This window comes from Dreissena polymorpha, chromosome 16 (genome assembly GCF_020536995.1).
Source record: "Dreissena polymorpha isolate Duluth1 chromosome 16, UMN_Dpol_1.0, whole genome shotgun sequence".
Taxonomy (NCBI): Eukaryota; Metazoa; Mollusca; class Bivalvia; order Myida; family Dreissenidae; genus Dreissena; species Dreissena polymorpha.
The window spans coordinates 15,573,054-15,595,050 of record NC_068370.1 but is presented as its reverse complement, the minus strand read 5'-3'; the positions used below and the strand labels follow the sequence as shown (position 1 = coordinate 15,595,050).

Here is a 21,997-nt window from a genome sequence, read left to right as displayed (position 1 = left end):
ATATCTTATCATATATTATGCATAAAATTAACATAAATAGAGAGGGACCGACTTGTCCCATGCGCGGCACGAGAAAATGGTAGCTAATGCAAAAGTCGTCATCTTGGCATTATGCGCATGACGAGATATCGAATGATAGGCTACACACCGGTAATTTAAGAGTAATGAACATCACAAGTAACTATGTGCCGTCCGTGAACTATGAACGATTACGTGACACCGAATAATGATGAGAAATTGGGTGAAATATTTGGGTTTTCTTTATGTACGAAATATTGACAAGTATATCAAAAAGATTAAATATTTGGATCTGGTGTCTGTTTAACAACAAAGGGGTTACGATGCTGTTAACACAAGCCTTGGGCGGTATTTGCATTATTTATTGGTATCACAATGCTGATTAGCGGGTGCATACTTGACTAGTGACTTCTCCAGTCATAGGTTGTAATTCAGCCAATCAGAAATAAACACGCATAGAACACTGACCAATGGGATTCATAACAGAGTTTCATGGGGCAGAATTTAGAGGGGAATAGTTCAGTTAGCGTTTAGACTTGGAGACGTACGGATCGAGAAAGACACAATCATGTAGCAATCACATCGTATTTGTATAACTGAAAATATTAAGTATGTTAGACATTAAATTGGACTAGAAACTGATATGTAGTGTTGTTAAAATATCTTATCCTATATTATGCAGAGAAATTAACATAAACAGAGAGGGACCGACTTGTCCCATGCGCGGCACGAGAAAATGGTAGTTAATGCAAAAGTCGTCATATTGGCATTATGCGCATGACAAGATATCGAATGATAGGCTACACACCGGTAATTTAAGAGTAATGAACATTACCAGTAACTATGTGCCGTCCGTGAACTATGAACGATTACGTGACAAGATCAATATGTTGCGTAAATCGTTACCACAACACAATTACTATAAACGAAGATTCCATAATACAATTCAGAACAAAGTCTTTTATGAAGTTAATTTCAATTTAATTCTGTTTAAATAATAATAATTATAAGATGCTATTAAAATTTTATACACAGTTCCAATATATATAATTTCAAATTGCTTAGCAACAATGGTCAGTTTAAATTTTTTGAATTCAGCAGTAAGTCTAAATGTTCTGATACTGTACAATCTAATTTCAAAATGAGCTGATCTGAATCACATAAAACATGGCCCTCTTTTATTGTCAACACCAAAAATCTACGTTGCTACTTAATGTAATACTTTGTGATCCACTACAGACGTATAATATCCTATTATTATATTATTATATAAAAACTGTCATCTTCGTGTTCAAAGACTGAAATCTTCACGGAGTAAAGGGCATCTTTCTTACAAAGGTCATGTACCTCGATACCGTAATTCAATAAAACGTATGAAAAAACATTATTACCGTTCTTGTCGTTACATTATGCATCAAGACTAACTGTCCAGCGCCGTTTGAAACCTTTGTTTACATACATTTCAACTAACTGACATTTTAAAGACACGAGTGATTTCATTGGTCCAATACGGAGGTGTGTCGTTACAACTGGAGATTTCATTCATAAAGACTGCATGATCATTGTCAACTGGGTCATGCGAGTTGTGTATCTTGTTATTTCTTAAAAGTTGACCCAGCATTTGTAAACATATTGCAAGACATATACATTTCCAGAAAGAAAATTCATTTCAGCGTTGAATAAGACAAAGATCGTAAAAATCGCTGCACAATTAATGAAGATATGGATGTTCAAAGCGATGCACCCCGTTTTGGGGTGATTTTGAGTTGCATACCTTGTTATATATATATTTGATAGTGAATTGTTTTTTCAAAAAAAGTTAATTTTTCGTTATAATATGATTATTTATCATTCAAAATGATGTTTTCACTAATTAATATCATAGCAACACGCTAACCACCTGTGGTTTGAATAGTCAATAAATATGGATATATGAATTATATATGTGTATGTATAAGTACTTGTGGTGTTTTACATTATTTCGTTATTTTTATCATTTTAATTAACGTGTTGTTACGCGGAGTCTGCTGAGCATTTTGTGGCTGCTTTTATAATCGTTATCGGTTGATGCAAAAAGTATTTGCTAATCGATCGTTTGACTTATATTGTGTTTGAAAATAACAGGTATAATAATCAATAATATTATTGTATTCTTTGAAGTATCTCTTGTTTTATAACCTAGATTTAACGTTTTAATTCGTCTGTTATCGTTGAATGTTGTAGAAAAATACGGATCGGGAGATAACGAGCACATTCTGTGTAAAATATGCGGCGACAAGTCGTCAGGTTTCCACTATGGCGTGTTAAGCTGTGAAGGTTGCAAAGTAGGTAACCCATGTTATCTTTCTTTTCGTTCACTCAGGAATTGCTTCCCTTGAATTCCCTTTCATTTTTACATGCATACATTAGTAAAAGAAGAGAATAGTTGTAATCTTTATTCACACGTTTACATATTTATTTTATCAGTTCCTCAAAATTGTAGTCATACAGATAATCGGGGAATCAGTAGCAACTAAATATATCTCACAAACTGACACCTCACGTTAACAATTATGATCAAGGTGTTATAATTGTATGAATACGAATAAATTTACGTTGATATTCACAGGTCAGTACAAGTTTTCAACATACAATAACGACCAATACTGTCAAATATTTGTGTAAAACACGCGTCCTTTAACCTGGTTAAGTTACGTAAATTAATTCTTTAAATGGAATAATTTGTTGGGAATGCCATCAGTGTGAGGATCGAACCCGGGGCTTCCCGATCGTGTGAATTTATCATGTAACTACAGAGGTCGCCGTGGCTAGTGGATAAGGTGTCCCCCTAACGATCAGTGGTCACGGGTTCGAACCCCACTGGGCGCGTTCCTATGATCTCCCAAAAGACACCAAGTACTGTTTCTAGTCCCAGGAAACGGACTCGAGAGCGTTCCAATAGGGTTTTCGATGTCATCGAGCTAAACTGAATAGATTTTAACTAAAACTAAACTAACAACTGTTCAGCCAAGTACGGAAATTAATCAACAGTAAATTATTCATGTTAAGGGGTTCTTCCGGCGCACGGTGCGACAGAAGATGGAGTACAAGGCGTGCAAGAACCCCCGGGGCTGTCTCATCATGCGTATCAGCCGCAACCGGTGTCAGTACTGTCGCCTGCAGAAGTGTCTCTCCGTCGGCATGTCGCATGAGGGTAAATACACTGTAAAACCCATATAACAAGATAGATTATAACGCGGAATCCAATATAAATAATGCGAGTAGTTTTTGGTTCCCGTGTTTTCTCCAATCGTCAATTTCTGCCTCGAGCTTTTTTCTTAAAATTGGAATATGGCGGCGCCAATTGAGCTTATTGCATAATTATATTCGATATGTCACACGAGGTTAAGGACATGAAGTGATACCGGCACTTTCCTTAAGAGCCCGAGGGTTGGGTCTCACGGGTCCGACTCGTCGGTAAACCATCTTTCGGGGGATTCGTGGGTACGCACCAACTTTGTAGCCCTGCAAAATGAGATACCCGATCCATGTTAAGTTTTTGAAAATTTTGATTAACAATAGATATTCTTAGTTTGAACTCAAACGTATGATAGAACGATTTCTACAGTCTTACTTGTTTTTGATTCAATGACGACAGTCGTCAGTTACGGATATAGAGGTTTAGTAACCATCAAACATGCATATAACTTCATGTGTTTTTCTGCAGCCGTCCGCCTCGGCCGCTGCCCAAAGAAAGACCGACCGGCGAAGACCAGCTTCCTGTACATGCCCGGCCACTCGAGTCTCGAACTGGATAGGCAGCTGCGCACCGAGCAGCTTGTGCTCACCGTGCACGCGGCGTACCAGAAGGCCTGCGAGGACTTCGACCACATCGCCGCACTCTTCAGCGATAAACGGGTACGGGCGAGAACGTGTGGTTGTATAGGAACTTTTCCGTATCTTTAATGTTTGTGGTAATGGTGAAGGTCGTAGTGTTAATAGCGATAGTAATCGGCATTATTATGACGATGTTGATGATTTTGGTGATGATGATAATGATGATGACTACGATGTTGATGACGATACTGACTGCGACAAGTTTGATGATACGGATGATGTTTTGATCAAGATGATGATGGCATAAAATAATGTAACAACAAGCGTTTAACATTTCGAATTATTACTTGAAATATAAGATCCCAAATCCAAACTTGAAATTCGGTTTCGAAATAACAGTTCAGTAAAAACTTGTAATTGAAAAACATATACAAATATAACTAGAAATGATCACGTACTGATATATTCCGCAGATCGTAATCGATGATAAGGAAGACTGCTGTCACCTGTACTTCCTGTATCTCCCCGGAACCGTCCGCTTTATCACCGCCTTCGCCAAGGAGATTCCGCTCATCAGGTCGCTCTTGCAGAGCGACCAGCGGCTGCTGATTAAAAGCGACCTGCTCGAGATTTCGGCCATCAGTGACTCACCGCACATGGAGGTCGACGGCCCGGCGCTCTTCAACCCGCGACTTAACATTTCTGTTCCCCGGGAGCGACTATCGGAAATCGGGCTGCTCGGCATGCTCTTTACAGATCTCGAGCAGGTCATAAGTCGCTTGCGGAAACTCCGGCTGACGGACGTGGAGTTGTCGCTTCTCTCTGCCATTGTTTTGTTTTGTCCTGGTAAGTTGCATGCCGCGGTCGTAGTACTTCAAATTCTAGGTGCGTGTTCCGTATTATTTGATTAAGTATTCTTTATACGCACAATTGTTTAATTCCGATGCTTTATGTATTTAAATTGCTTCTAAACACAATTAAAAACTGTTTAAATTATATGATACTCGCCTAATCGAAAATATGGTATTGCTAGTAATAATAATATTGTTTGGACATTACACAGTTTTGTTAAAGCGTAAAAACAGTTTTAAATAACCGGAGGAAAATTAGAATAAAAGTATTTAATACAGTGCTACATTCAACTGTAGTTTCTTCTGTCTTCACAGGCTATGACGGTTTAAGTCACGAGTTGTTTTAGACCGGGAAGGGTTGGCGCCCAACGTCGCCCTGGAGACAGTCGAGACGGATCTCAGCCTTGCGCTCAAGTGTCAGCTGATACTTAGTCATGGGGACGGCACGGTAGCCTTCGCCAAGGCGGTCGAGGTGCTCACGGAACTGCGGCGGCTTGCGACGCTCTACCTAGACGACATTCTCAACTCGCAGGTGGTAATCGAGTCGGTTGACGGCGGCGTCAGATGAGGGAAGCGGCCGCCCGCTGTCCATTCTGGCGGGTGGAGATCTCGTCAGACTACGGCGTCCTCAGCTTAGGGAAGCAGTGATCGCCGTACGCTCTTATGGTGGAAATCAAGTCGTGTAACTGCACCGGCAGCTGAAGGAAAAGGAAACACGGTTTATGTAGGCGTGTGGAAATCAACTCAGATGGCGACGATGGTTTCAGTGGAGGGAAGACGCCGCTTCCTGTTGCAACCGCCGTCGCCATATTGAATTTCACATATCCATCCAGATTTTTAACCTCTAAAATTGAACAAAATAAATTGCGATCGACGTTAGCCTTAAACACTGTATGCCAAAACTGGTGGTAATGCTTAAAGCAAAAGCATTAAATTCGTTTAAAACGAATAATTTGTTTACAAGTTGCATATATATTCATGTTATTTTTTAAATTATGTCTTTATTTTAATGGCATCGTGTTCTCATAGTATTTATTGTTATATATTAGAAATATGTTGCCTTAAAAAGGCGATGTTTTGTTGGAGCATTTATTCATATAAATTTGTTAATTTGTTTGTCTGACTCGGCCAGGCGATTAATTTGAGCTCTTGTTGATTTTGATGTATCTTAAATAAACTGGGTGTACTCGTTTAATGTTTTTTTTAGCTCACCTGATTGCTCAGGTGAGCTTTTGTGACCGGTCTTTGTCCGTCGTACGTCCGTCCGTCCGTTAACATTTGTTCGTAAACACTCTAGAGGCCAAATGTATTGTCCGATCTTCACGAAACTTGGTCAGAAGCTTCGTCCTAATAAAATCTCGGTCGAGATCAAAACTGGGTCGTGCCGAAACAAAATCTAGGTCACTAGGTCAAAAAAAGAAAAAAACTTGTTAACACTGTAAAGTCGCATTTCATGCCCAATCTTCACGTTACTTTGTTAAAATGTTTGTCTTAATGATATGTTGGTTGAGTTCAAAAGTGGTTCCGGTCCTTTGAAAAACATGGCCGCCAGTGGGCGGCATAGTTTTCCTTATTTGGCTATAGAGAAACATTGTAAACACTCTGGAAGTCACAATTTTTGCCCAATCATCATGAAAGTTGGTCAAAACATTGTTTTTATTGATTTCTCGGAAGAGTTCGAAGATGATCCAGATCGGTGAAAAAACATGGCCGCCAGTGGGCGGGGCATTTTTCTCTATATGTATATAGTGAAAACATGTCAACACTATAGAAGTCACATTTTTGGTCCAATTTTCATAAACGTTTGTTTCCTAGATACATGAGTTAAGTTTGAAAATGGTTCCGGTCTGTTGAAAAACATGGTTGCCAGGGGGACGGGGCAGTTTTCCTTCTATTTATATAGTAAAAAGGCTTGCAAACAATCATGAATCATAATAATACAGTGTATTTGTGTTTCATTTATGTGTTAATTGTTATTCGAGGTTGGATGTTTTTATGCCCCCTTTCGAAGAAAAGGTGCATATAGTGATCAAACTGTCCGTCTGTCCGTCCGTCTGTCTGTCCGTCCGTCTTTCCGTCACACTGTGCATTTAGGTTTTGAAAAATGCTCATAACTTCTTAGTCCCTTGAGATATAACCTTCATATTTGGTATGCATGTGTATATGAACACGGCCTTTCCATACGCACACAATTTTTTAGCCCTGTGACCTTTACCTTGAACAAAAGCGTCCGCGTTTAGGTTTCGAAATCTGCGTTTAGGTTTCGAAAAATGCTCATTACTTCTATGTCCCTTGAGATATAACCTTCATATTTGGTATGCATGTGTATATGGACAAGGCCTTTCCATACGCACACAATTTTTTACCCCTGTGACCTTGACGTTGAACTTAGGGTCCGCGTTTAGGTTTCAAAATCTGTATTTAGGTTTCGAAAAATGCCCATAACTTCTATGTCCCTTGAGATATAACCTTCATATTTGGTATGCATGTGTATAGAGACAATGCCTTTACATACGCACACAATGTTTTACCCCTGTTACCTTGACCTTGAACTTAGGGTCCGCGTTTAGGTTTCGAAATCTGCGTTAAGGTTTCGAAAAATGCTCATTACTTCTATGTCCCTTGAGATATAACCTTCATATTTGGTATGTATGTGTATATGGACAAGGCTTTTCCATACCCACACATTTTTTACCCCTGTGACCTTTACCTTGAAGTTAGGGTCCGCGTTTAGGTTTCGAAATCTGCATTAAAAACGCTTCAGGGGCCAGCGATGTATTTGCCATAACTATAACTTTTCCTAGCCAGACACAGTAATTTGCAAATAAAAGATCTTTCCAGTACATTAAGTTTAAATTAACATTTGAACAAGAAACTAGTGCGTAGGAAACACTGCTTTAATACATGAACTCGTTGAAACGTTATTGAATAGTTTCTCCAATACTAAACAATGTATCACACCATGTTCTTATAAGAGAACTATGGTATATAAATTAATACGTATGTCCCCCTTCGAAAAAGCGGGGGTATATTGTTTTGCACATGTCGGTCCGTCGGTCTGTCCGTCCACCAGGTGGTTTCCGGATGGTAACTCAAGAACGCTTAGGCCTAGGATCATGAAACTTCATGCGTACATTGATCATGACTGTCAGATGACCCCTATTTATTTTTAGGTCACTAGGTCAAAGGTCAAGGTCACAGTGACTTGAAATAGTAAAATGGTTTCCGGATGATAACTCAAGAATGCTTAGGCCTAGTAGTGTTTCGCATGCAATGTACTAATATATTGTTTATGTCTTTATTCTGGAGATGTGATGTTCTGTAATAAGATTTAATGTCCTGGCTGAATGTACTGTTACGCAATCTATAAGCAGCAGACGATATTTCACCAAGCGCGCGCGAGGAGAGCAACCGCGCATGCGTTATGACTCTGTTCATGTAAAGCGGTCGTTGCACGTATTTCAGGTCACCCTGACATAACTGCCCTAGATCATCGTGACCTTCTCGCTTTGTCAAAGCGACAGCTACGATATATACTTGATTTTTGAAACAAACATTCGGTAACGCACAGAATGATATATTGTGATCGACGAAAGTGTGTTGCTATTGTTTATTCCGACTAATCGTAAGCAGTGGTGTTTTGAAGTTAATTTGCAAATAATAGACATAGACTTGAAAGTATTTTATGTGTCGACTGTCGCTGTACAGCCTGTGCGGCATTGTCAATATATTTGATAATTTAGTTATATTATAAATTATTGTAAGGTATCGTGGACTTGTTAACGAGTGGACATTAAATTTCTAAGGTAAGACATATGTGCATGTAACACCAATCTCTCATATAAATTCACAAATAATAAATATTCTACCAGCATAAAAATGAAAATGCTTGTTAAATAAACAAATGCGAAGATAAATTTGCGTGTTCTATATAAAATAATTTAGTGATCCAGAAAAGACGAGCTTTTGACAAAATATTCATTCAAAACGTAAAAAAGACTATATAAATAACAAACATGTGGGTAACAAGTACAAGTTTTTAACTGAAATTGTTATTTGTTTTAAGACAACGCATAATAGCAAAATTAAACAAAAAAGATGTTATTTTATTGCTCATATATATATATATATATATATACACTTTCCGCTTTTATGATATTTTTCGTTTCTAGAAAGTCTCTCCTTAGCAAAAATCAAGTTTAGGCGGAAAGTCTTGTCCTTGATTAGCCTGTGCGGACTGCTTAGGCTAATCTGGAACGACATTTTACGCACATAAATTAAACCCCGTTTTCACAGAGCACGGCCCATATGAGAGTTAAGTCCACATAACGTGAATTATAAGTGAATAAAGCGGTCCGCCGAGCGCAGTTGTTGGTATACACGTCTTTCACAAAGGCGACGCAGGTTCAATCCACGCTCTCGCGGAAGGACCTCATTAACCCGTTTATGCCTAGTGGACTCTCCGATCCTTCTAAATTGGATCAATTTATTTCCAAAATTAGGGATGTCTATTATATTTATTTCTATATTTTGAATATTTCTTACAGAAATTCCTTTAAGCAAACAGCGCAGACCCTGATGAGACGCCGCATCATGTGGCGTCTCATCTGGGACTGCGCTGTTTGCCAAGGCCTTTTATTCTAGACGCTAGGCATAAATGGGTATAACTTCGAAATACGCATAAAACACAGTTTTTTTTTGGCATTAAATACCTATTTACTAATTATAGTATAATGTGTACACATTGAATATACGTTTACATAAATTCGTAGTCATTCCAATGTAGGAGGGGGCAGTTTTGTATTTAGAAAATAAGATCTTAAAAACTGGTATCATACCAGCAATATTAAATTAATAAATAATATATTAAATTAAGTCTTGCTACTTTTCATAATTATAGGGATACATGAGCATGAATTTTCTTGAGATAATATTTATTCACATTATACCCCCTTTCACCCCCTTACCCCCCTACCCCCCCAATTTTTTTTTCCTTTTTATATATTTCAAAGATCGTCTTATAAATTATTGAACATGAACAATTTCCCCATGATGGCTAACATGATACTGTCAAGCACTCGAATAGTTAAGCGCGCTGTACTCTGACAGCTCTTGTTAGGTCACAAGGTCAAAGGTCAAGGTCACAGTGACTCGAAATAGTAAAATGGTTTCCGGATGATAACTCAAAAAATGCTTACGCCTAGGATCATGAAACTTCATAGGTACATTGATCATGACTGACAGATGACCCCTATTGATTTTCAGGTCACTAGGTCAAAGGTCAAGGTCACAGTGACTCGAAATGGTAAAATGTTTTTCGGATGATAACTTACATAAGGTCAAAAGTCAAGGTCACAGTGACAAAAACGTATTCACACAATGGCTGCCACTACAACTGACAGCCCATATTGGGGGCACGCATGTTTTACAAACAGCCCTTGTATTTTATATCATTACAACTCAGTTTTTAAATCTTATTTTATTCTTTTCATCTTATATTGTTGTTTGTAATGCTGGTTTGTATTTATTTCCGTTAACGCTATATATGAGCCGCGCTCTGGGAAAACGAAGCTTAATGCATGTGCGTAAAGTGTCATCCCAGATTAGCCTGTGCAGTCCGCAATGGTTAATCAGGGACGACACTTTCCGCCTAAACTAGATTTTTGCTAAGAAAAGACTTTCTTTAAACAGTAAATATTATAAAAGCGGAAATCGGGTGAAGTCGGATCAGTATGTGGCAGTAATCGTTACCACAATAAAATTACTCTAAATGCCGATCACATAATACAATTAAAAAAACAAAGTATTTTGATGAAGTTAATTTCAATTTAATTCTGTTTGAATGAATAATTATAAGATGTTATTAAAATTGCATACACAGTTCCAATATATATAATTTCAAAGTGCTTAACAACAATTGTAAGTTTCAATTTTATTAATTCAGCAGTAAGTCTTAATGTTCTGATACTGTACAATCTAATTTCAAAATGAGCTGATCTGAATCACATAAAACATGGCCCTTTTTTATTGTCAACACCACAAATCTACGTTGCTACTTAAAATAATACTGTGTGATCCACTACAGACGTATAATATCCTGTTATAAATATTATTATATTATTATATAAAAACTGTCATCTTCGTGCTCAAAGTCAAAACTTATCTTCACTACCAATGTCGATTTCCCAATCATGTAGATATTATAACATGAAAACTGTCGTCACATTTTATCGTTAATATGTATAAATGAATTCATGTTTGGTGACTTCAGCAGGTGATTTTAACAGTTTTTCACTAAATTTAATTGTTATTTAATGCATGTAAAAACCCAACAACTGTGACTTTCTATCTAGGGATAGTTTGTAATATTTCATAAATAATTATCAAAACTATTCATGTATGGACCATTAATTTCGATGTTTATATCCCATGAAAGGCTTATTTATGCAACCTTGACGGTTTGTTGAGTAAAGTCGTATACTGTTACATTTAAAATTCTTATGAAAGAAATTTACCTACTATGTTACACATAGTTGAATGCATGTTAAACATCCGACTATTTTTACCAAAGAGTCTGTCGTGTCCCTTTTCATTTCCCCCCCCCCCTTCTTGTCCCTTTTCAGCTAATTTTCTTGCCATTCTCGCTAATTAACTAATAATAGTTATATTACTTAATGTGTTGAATGGTAGTTTTACTTCATTTTGTGCGAGTCAGAACCAGCGTCTTTCGTTTGACTATTATTTCAGAAGCAAGTTTTTTTCGCTTTGGCGCAGAAAGCATTTTCCCGTAATTTTAGCGTTATTGAAAAAGTCAAATATTATAAGGGAGGGAATCATCATCATCATCATCATCATCATCATCATCATCATCATCATCATCATCATCATCATCATCATAATCATCATCATCATCATCATCATCATCATCATCATCATCATCATCATCATCATCATCATCATCATCATCATCATCACCATCATCATCATCATCATCATCATCATCATCATCATCATCATCATCATCATCTTCATCCTCCTCCTCCTCCTCCTCCTCATCATCATCATCATCAACGGGAGGTCATGGGTTCTAGTCCCAGGCAACGGACGCGAGGTTGTTTAAAATAAGCATTAGGCTTTCTATACAATCGAGCTTAAATAATTAGGTTTAAACTAAGCAATATCATCAGCATATTAATTATGAGTTGTGTACATTGATCAGCAATGTCAGGTATTTTGAACCCATCTTTAACCACGCTTACGACCAGCGGCATAATCACCCTAATCATCATCCTTCGTCAGTATCCCTGTCATTATCAACCTTATCATCATTCTTCGTTATTATCCCTGTCATCGCAAGTAGCTTAGTGGATAATCAACCTTATCATCATCCTTCGTTATTATCCCTGTCATCGCAAGTAGCTTAGTGGATAATCAACCTTATCATCATCCTTCGTTATTATCCCTGTCATAATCAACCTAATCATCATCCTTCGTTATAATACCTGTCATAATCAACCGAATCATCATCCTTCGCTATTATCCCAGTCATTGCAAGTAGCTTAGTGGAGAATCAACCTAATCATCATCCTTCGTTATTATCCCTGTCATTATCAACCTTATCATCATCCTTCGTTGTTATCTCTGTCATAATCAACCTAATCATCATCCTTCGTTATTATCCCTGTCATAATCAACCAAATCATCATCCTCCGCTATTATCCCTGTCATTGCAAGTAGCATCGTGGAGAATCAACCTAATCATCATCCTTAGGTATTATCCCTGTCATAATCAACCTAATCATCATCATTCGTTATTATCCCTGTCATAATCAACCTAATCATCTTCCTTCGTTATTATCCCTGTCATAATCAACCTAATCATCTTCATTCGGTATTATCCCTGTCATCGCAAGTAGCTTCGTGGAGAATCAACCTAATCATCATCATTCGGTATTATCCCTGTCATAATCAACCTTATTATCATCTTTCGGTATTATCCCTGTCATAATCAACCTGATCAGCATCCTTCGTTATTATCCATGTCATAATCAACCTAATCATCATCATTCGGTATTATCCCTGTCATCGCAAGTAGCTTGGAGAATCAACCTAATCATCATCATTCGCCGTTATATGTCATCGCAAGTAGCTTCGTGAAGAATCAATATTAATATCATTTTTATTCACGAGTTCAATATCACTTCAAGATTGATATCATAACTAAACACCATCTTTCTCAGAATTAGGCCATGGTTGTAAACAAAGTTAAAAATATTTAGATGCATTTCGTAAGATGTAAGACGATCTCATGATAACTATAAACTATTTTTGTGTGACTTCTCTCTTTTTTCTATAAATGCTTGTTAATTTCGATATGGCCTCTTTGCAGATCGATTCTGATGTTGACATAATATTGCTTACATAAGTTTGTTTTCAGGAAGTGTTTCAGTTATTTTCTTTCCATATTTCTGGTCTCCGATCTTTGACATTTAGATAAATATGACGTCAATAAACTTTTAATATCTTTTTTTATTACTGTCCATATTTCTTTACTGTATTACTGGGGCATTTTATAGATCCGCAATTATCTAGTACCGGTATTCTTTTTTATTCGTCTAAATCTCCTTAAACAAGAGGTTTATATAGTTAACGAGTGAAATATTTAGTTAACACTCATTTTTGTTTGAACCTGATGTGTTGTCATTCAGCGGTAAAAGAGTTTAACAAATGGGATTTATGACGTCATCGTTATAAGTTACGTATTTCATTCTAATGACGTCCTTGTTTTTTTCAGTGGACGCAGCCATGGTTATCCGAACGGCCTTTAACAAGCAGACGAAAATGCAGACAGGGAAGAAAGGTGCGTATTGCATGTGTACGGTCCTAGTAGATACTCAGCTTTCATTCAAAGACGGAAGAATAAAAGGATGGAGAATTTAACAAACCACAGGCATTATGTTCGTATAGGGTATTTTATTTGCATGAGAAACTTTGTAAAAACACACATTTTTTATATCGTTAAAAGAACATAAAAAACCTTAACAGAATAACGAAATATTTATTATCATATCATTTGAAATACAAACATTAATATTACGATGATAAATATATCATCAATTGATTCAAACAGTTTATGTGTTTTATTTTTGTTTGATTGGGATATAGATGTTTTTGTTTATCACACCGTGGGTTTTATAAATAAAGCAACCATACCGACTATTAATCTACAGATTTTGCTACGTGATTAATTCGAGCCTGTGGCTTATGCGCTCGACATTTTCTACCGTAGACTTTTTTTTACCTGTTACAAAAATAGGTTTGTATTTCATATTGGACAACATCATGTATAATTATTTATATAGGTAGTCACAGAGGCGTAACCACAACATTTTCTATTTGCTACAATTGTCTTCCAGCCAATATGCGATGGTAGTTGTTAAGATATTAGCTTCGCTCTGGAAAACCGGGGCTTAATGCATGTGCGTTAAGCAACGTTGCAGATAAGCCTGCGCACTAAACACCGGCTAAACAGGGACGACACTTTCCGTTTTTATGGTATTTTTTGTTTTCAGGAAGTCTATTCTTAGCGAAATTCCGGATTAGGCAAAACATGTCGTTCCTGATAAGACTGTGCGAATTACAAATTCTAATCTGGAACGACATATTACGCACATGTTTTAAGCCCTGATTTCCCAAAGCTAATACGGGCATACATTCTGAAAACGCTCTTTGTTGGTATTTTTTATTATCGCAAACTTCCATGCCTCACCGATCGACTGTATTGCACTTTGATGAATCATTTATATGTGTTATACCAGGGCAAAGGTTGTTGACCCGGGCCTGAACGGACTAAATGTAGCTATGCCACTAGCTAGTCAAAATATATATTTTAAATTATCTTAATATGACCAACTTATGACTAAGCCGCCACAAATCGAGCGTTAAACCGACTTACTTAAATCTAGTTGGTCGATCTTAAGCTCCAACCGAAATCAAGTATTGTGATAACTGTGTAAATGAATGCACGTTTTCCTTAAGTAATGCGGATGTATGTGGGTAGATCTACCGGTAACTGCATTTGTTTATTTCATAACGTTAAAGGCCTCATTTTCGAATCAAGATTGACAGGTGGTCCTTCAACACCTACCACGTCTTTGAAAATTCGTTTTGGCCGGAGCGGCAATGTTGTTCCTTTAAATTTTGAGCACGCATTTCACAATGGTTTACATAATTTACATTTTTAAATGTCGCCCTTGAACGCGAATCTGTTGTCATTTCTAAAAGGTCACCGTGACTTTCGTGCTGATCAAAAGTAAGGGAGTAAACTCCGTTGTACTATTCTCTTATTGATTTGATCCTGGATTTGTTCCCTTGACTGCACCACTTAAAATAATCGCCTTTTCACGTTTGAATGGTCAATAAATATGGATATATGAATTATATATGTGTATGTATAAGTCCTTGTGGTGTTTTACATTATTTTGTTATTTTGATTACTAAATAAACGTGTTGTTACGCGGAGTCTGCTGAGCATTTTGTGGCTGCTTTTATAATCGTTATCGGTTGTTGCAAAAAGTATTTGCTAATCGATGGTTTGACTGATATTGTGTTTGAAAATAACAGTGTTTATTATAATAATCAATAATATTATTGTATTCTTTGAAGTATCTTTTGTTCTATATCCTATATTTAACGTTTTAATTCGTCTGTTATCGTTGAACGTTGTAGAAAAATACGGATCGGGAGATAACGAGCACATTCTGTGTAAAATATGCGGCGACAAATCGTCAGGTTTCCACTATGGCGTGTTCAGCTGTGAAGGTTGCAAGGTAAGTAACCCAAATCATCTTTCTTTTCGTTCACTCAGGAATTGCTTCCCTTGAATTCCCTTCCATTTTTACATGCAAACATTATTAAAAGAAGAGAATATTTGTAATCTTTATTCACACGTTTACATATTTATTTTACAAGTTCCTCTAAATTGTAGTCATACAGATAATCGGGGAATCAGTACCAACTAAATATATCTCCCAAACTGGCACCTCACGTTAATAATTATGATCAAGGTGTTATAATTGTATGAATAAGAAGAAATTAACGTTGATATTGACAGGTCAGTACAAGTTTTCAACATACAATAACGACCGATACTGTCGAATATTTGTGTATAGCACGCTTCCTTTAACCTGCTTAAGTTACGTAAATTTATTTTTTTAATGGAATGGTTTGTTGGGAATGCCATCAGTGTGAGGATCGAACCCTGAGCTTCCCGATCGTGTGAATTTATCATGTAACTACAGAGGTCGCCGTGGCGTAGTGGATTAGGTGTCCCCCTAACAAACTGGAGGTCACGTGTTTGAATCCAACTTGGAGCGTTCCTGTGATCTTCCCAAAGACACCAAGTACTGGTTCTAGTCCTAGGAAACGGACCCGAGAGCGTTCCAAATAGGGTTTTCGATGCCATCGAGCTAAACTAAATAGATTTTAACTAAAACTAAACTAACAACTGTTCAGCCAAGTACGGAAATTAATCAACAGATTATCTTTCCGGTTAAGGGGTTCTTCCTGCGCACGGTGCGACAGAAATTGGAGTACAAGGCGTGCGAGAAACCCCGGGGCTGTCTCATCATGCGTATCAGCCGAAACCGGTGTCAGTACTGTCGCCTGCAGAAGTGTCTCTCCGTCGGCATGTCGCATGAGGGTAAATACACTGTAAAACCCATATAACAAGATAGATTATAACGCGGAATCCAATATAAATAATGCGAGTGGTTATTGGTTGCCGTGTTTTCTTCAACCTTCAATTTCTTAAAAGTCAAATATGGCGGTGCCAATTGAGCTTATGGTATTTTATTTTTCGGTATGTCGCACGAGGTTTAGAACATATAGTGATAGCGGCACTGGTCTTTAGAGCCCGAGGGTGGGGCGTAGGAGTCTCAAGGGTCCGACTCGTCGGTAAACCATCTTTCGGGGATGCGTGGGTTCGCATCAACTGTGTAGCCCTGCATACTGAGCTACCCGGTCCATGTTTAGTTTTTCTAAATAATGATTAAACATAGAATTGATTAAAAATAGAATTCCATAGTTTGAACTCACACGTATGATATAAATATTTCTACAGTCTTACCTGCCTTTGATTCGAGGAGGCAAGTCGTAAATTACGAATATAGGGATTTAGTAACCAACAAACACGCATATAACTTCATGTGTTTTGATACAGCCGTCCGCCTCGGCCGCTGCCCAAAGAAAGACCGACCGGCGAAGACCAGCTTCCTGTACATGCCCGGCCTATCGAGTCTCGAAATTGACAGGCAGCTGCGCACCGAGCAGCTTGTGCTCGACGTGCACGCGGCGTACCGGAGGGCCTGCGAGGACTTCGACCACTACGCCGCACTCTTCAGCGATAAACGGGTACGGGCGAGAACGTGTGGTTGTACAGGGACTTTTGCGTATCTTTGATGTTTGTGTAAATGGTGAAGGTGGTAGTGGTGATGGCGATAGTAATTTGCATTGATGATGATGATGGTGATGATGATAATGGTGATGACGATGATGGTGCTGATGACTACGATGTTTATGACGATACTGACTACGAAACTTTTGATGAAACTGATGATGTTTTGATCAAGATGATGATGGCATAAATACGGAATATTACGCTAGTCTATTGTTCCAAGAGTTTGTATCACTCGAGTGGCTTGTGTGATGACGTATCACACGAGAGGCGGAGCCTCGAGTGTGATGCGAAATAGCACAAGCCACGAGAGTGATACAAACTCTTGGAACAATTGTCTAGCGTAATATTCCTTTTAGTATATACAACAATTAACGAAAACAGTTAACAATTGTATTTTTAACTTTAACAAAACTGACAAAACAATGACTTAAAGTTAAACGGTACGCCATAGTTTATTTAAAACGCGTATGAATACAGTTTATGTAAATTACGTGTAAACATTCGAACCGGGAAAACACAGGTTTCTGACACGCTTACCTTAATGCCATCGTTAATCCAATGTTTATAACAATTAAGTTGACAACTTTAAATTTTAATCCGATGTTTATAACAAAAACGTTGAAACGATATGCACCTCAACTTCTATCTTCCATGTCTTTATCGAAACTTAGTTTAAACCACACTATTTTATTGTAGTCTATTCCTATCAAAATAAACATTTATGCATGATAAACACACACGCCAAAATACGTTTTGAATACGTTCTATGTTTTTAACAAATTGTTTACTGTTAAAAAATACCACGTCCGACATGATCTTAAATTCCAGAGAGTTTAGATAAAACCATTGTGTTTCGTCACAGAAATGACGCCACACGATGTACTACGTAATATATTTCGTAATATAAAATATTTCTATTTTCGGTGCGCGTAATGTGACGTCATTAAATGGGTCGAAGTAGTCCGGCTAGTATGGTAATACGGAATTGGAAACAGCGAGAAGCGTAATACGGGAGTTTTTATTTCAACGATTGATACAACCTGTATTTTGTAAAAGCATTAAACAGGTATGTATTAAAATTATTTATTATATACCTGTTTATTGCATTTAACAAAATACAGGTTGTATCAATCGTTGAAATAAAAAATCCCGTAATACGCTTCTTAAAAACTATGGCGTACCGTTTAAGTCATTGTTTTGTCAGTTTTGTTAAAGTTAAAAATACAATTGTTAACTGTTTTCGTTAGTTTTTGTATATAATAAAAGGAATATTACGCTAGTCAATTGTTCCAAGAGTTTGTATCACTCTCGTGGCTTGTGCTATTCGCATCATACTCGAGGCTCCGCCTCTCGTGTGATACGTCATCACACAAACCACTCAAGTGATACAAACTCTTGGAACAATTGACTAGCGTAATATTCCGTATGTAACAACAAGCGTTAAACATTTCGTATTATTCCTGCAAATATAAGATCCCAAATAAGAACTTGAAATTCGGGTTCGAAATACCAGTTCAGTACATACTTGTAACATATACAAATATAACTAGAAATGATCATGTACCGATATATTCCGCAGATCGTAATCGACGATAAGGAAGACTGCTGTCACCTGTACTTCCGGTATCTCCCCGGAACCGTCCGCTTTATCACCGCCTTCGCCAAGGAGATTCCGCTCTTCCGGTCGCTCTCGCACAGCGACCAGCGGCTGCTGATTAAAAGCGGCCTGCTCGAGATTTCGACCATCAGTGACTCACCGCACATGGAGGTCGACGGCCCGGCGCTCTTTAACCCGCGACTCAACATTTCCGTTCCCCGGGAGCGACTTCCGAAATTCGGGCTGCTCGGCATGCTCTTTACAGATCTCGAGCAAGTCATAAGACGCTTGCGGAAGCTCCGGCCGACTGACGTGGAGTTGTCGCTTCTCTCTGCCATTGTTTTGTTTTGTACCGGTAAGTGGCATGACGCGGTCGTGGTACTTCAAATTCTAGGTGCGTGTTCCGTATTATTTGATTTAGCATTCTTTATATGCACAATTGTTCAATTCCGATGTTTTATGTATTTAAATTGCATCAAAACACAATTAAAAACTGTTTAAAACATAAACTACTCGCCTATTCGAAAATATGGTAATGCTAGTAATAATTATATTGTTTGGACATTACACAGTTTTGTTAGCGCGTAAAAACAGTTTAAAATAACCGGAGGAAAATTATAATAAAAGTATTGAATAAAGTGCTACATTCAACTGTAGCTTCTTCTGTCTCCACAGGCTATGACGGTTTAAGTCACGTGCTCGTTGTTTCAGACCGGGAAGGGATGGCGCCCAACGTCGCCCTGGAGACAGTCGAGACGGACCTCAGCCTTGCGCTCAAGTGTCAGCTGATACTTAGTCATGGGGACGGCACGGTAGCCTTCGCCAAGGCGGTCGAGGTGCTCACGGAACTGCGGCGACTTGCGACGCTCTACCTAGACGACATTCTCAACTCGCAAGTGATAATCGAGTCGGGTGACGGCGGCGTCAGATGAGGGAAGCGGTCGCCATCTGTCAATTCTGGCGGGTGGAGATCTCGTCAGACTACGGCGCCCTCAGCTGAGGGAAGCAATGATCGCCGTACGCTCTTATGGTGAAATCAAGTCGTGTAACTGCACCGGCAGCTGAAGGAATAGGCAACACGTGTACGCGTGTGGAAATCAACTTAAGACAGAGGGCGACGATGGTTTCAGCGGAGGGAAGACGCCGCTTCCTGTTGCAGCCGCCGTCACCAGATTGAATTTCACATATCCATCCAGGTTTTAACCTCTAAAATTGAACAAAATAAATTGCGATCGACGTTATACTTTAACACTGGATGCCAAAACTGGCGTTAATGCTTAAAGCAAATGCATTTAATTCGTTTGAAACGAATACTAGTAATTTGTTTACAAGTTGCACATATATGCATGCTATTTCTTAAATTATGTCTTTATTTTTATGGCATCGTGTTCTCATAGTATAATTGTTATATATGCAAATATGTGGCCTTAAAAAGGCGGTGTTTTGTTGGAGCATTTATTCATATAAATTTGTTAAAATTTTTCATCTGACTTTGCCAGACGATTAATTTGAGCTCTTGTTGATTTTTAAGTATCTTAAATAAATAAAATCAAACTGAGTGTACAATTTTTCATGTTTTTTAAAACTGGCAAAGTGCTTTCATTTCATTACATAATTACTGACCATCTATCCCATCTCATGACATAATGACGAGTCAAGTGACCCATATAATGACACATTAACTAAATGTCCCATTTCATTACACACTGACTTTATAAGTATTCCATTTCATGACAAATTGACTGATCAAGTGTCCCATTTCATGACAAAGTGACAATGGGACTGGCGAGTGTCCATTTTCATGACACACTGACTTATCAAGTATTCTATGTCATGACTCAGTGACTGATCAAGTGTCCCATTCCATGACACAGTGACTTATCAAGTGTCCCATTTCATGACAAAGTGACTGACCAAGTGTCCACTTTCATGACACACTAACTTATCAAGTATTCCATTTCATGACTCAGTGACTGATCAAGTGTCCAATTTCATCACACATTGGCTGACCAAGTGTCTCATTTCATGACACAGTGACGGATCAAGTGTCCGATTGCATGACACAGTGACTGATCAAGTGTTACATTTAACGACACAGTAACTAACCTAGTGTCCCATTGCATGACACAGTGACGAGTAAAAGTGACCCATTCCATGACACAGTGACTATGTAAGTGTCCCCTTTCATGACACACTGACTTATCAAGTATTCCATTTCATTACTCAGTGATTGATCATGTGTCCCATTTAATGACTCAGTGACTGATCAAGAGTCTCATTGCAAGACACAGTGACTGATCAAGTGTCTGATTGCATGACACAGTGACTGATGAAGTGTCCCTTTCGTAACATAGTGACTGACCAAGTGTCTTATTTCATGACACAGTGACTGATCGAGTGTCTCATTTTATGACACAGTGACTGATCAAGTGTGCCATTTCATTACAGTGACCGATCAATTGTCTCATTTTATGACACAGTGACTGACAAAGTGTCAAATTGCATTACACAGTGACTTATAAAGCGCCTCATTTTATTACACTTTGACTGATCAATTGTCCCATTTCATGACACATTGGCTGACCAAGTGTCTCATTTCATGACACAGTGACTTATCGAGTATCTCATTTCATGACATAGAGAGTTACTGATCATGGCTATCGCGTGCGCACGTCATAGCTATCGCGTGCGCACGTCATTGCTATCGCGTGCGCCCGTCATAGCTATCGCGTGCGCAAGTCATAGCTATCGCGTGCGCAGGTGATAGAGACCGTTCAAGAAAACATTTCCTATGTCCCCTTTATGCTACCGTAGTAAACACCTCGAACAGACTGCGATTATTCAAGTATTTATTTCAAGAGTTTGTCGGTAAACCTACCCATTTTACATTACCCATGTTACAAATTGCAACCTTAAAGAAATTCATGATTTATTTAAGACTAACATAGATACATAAAATATATTACTTACTTATTGATGTTTTGTTTACTTGGTCGACTTTTGCAAATCAAGCCGAGGAAGCAAGCTATCACGGTTCGCTGCATAGAAATTTGGAAACAAAGGATTTAAATCTTTAGAAAGGATTTCTAAAAAGGCAGCTTTATTGCTCATGAACTCGCAATAAAATAGCCGCTTTTATAAAGGTTTTGTTATTCAACAACGTGTATTAGTAAAGTTTGAAATAAATAAATAGATTAATATTGAGAGAAAACCTTTCATACTTTAAGGTAATAACATACTGAACATAGATGTGTTGGA

At 38.0% G+C, this 21,997-nt stretch overlaps 1 protein-coding gene across 3 annotated transcripts in view; it reads left to right on the top strand.

Annotated features, from left to right (window-relative positions):
• LOC127862188 (ecdysone-inducible protein E75-like) overlaps window positions 1–20,471 on the top strand; it is a 152,826-nt gene extending 132,355 nt beyond the window's left edge. Inside the window, exons 1-7 of one of the 3 annotated variants that reach the window (XM_052401195.1) lie at window positions 8,235–8,491; window positions 13,480–13,545; window positions 15,414–15,514; window positions 16,242–16,386; window positions 16,906–17,096; window positions 18,722–19,094; window positions 19,451–20,468. In XM_052401195.1, the coding sequence (XP_052257155.1) occupies window positions 13,491–13,545; window positions 15,414–15,514; window positions 16,242–16,386; window positions 16,906–17,096; window positions 18,722–19,094; window positions 19,451–19,671 (1,086 nt within the window). In that variant the 5' untranslated portion in view covers window positions 8,235–8,491; window positions 13,480–13,490 and the 3' untranslated portion in view covers window positions 19,672–20,468. Of the gene's footprint in view, window positions 1–3,242; window positions 3,916–8,234; window positions 8,492–13,479; window positions 13,546–15,413; window positions 15,515–16,241; window positions 16,387–16,905; window positions 17,097–18,721; window positions 19,095–19,450 lie in introns of those variants that run through there. The other 2 variants (XM_052401196.1, XM_052401197.1) reach the window with 2 other exon arrangements.
• Window positions 20,472–21,997: the final 1,526 nt, after the last annotated feature.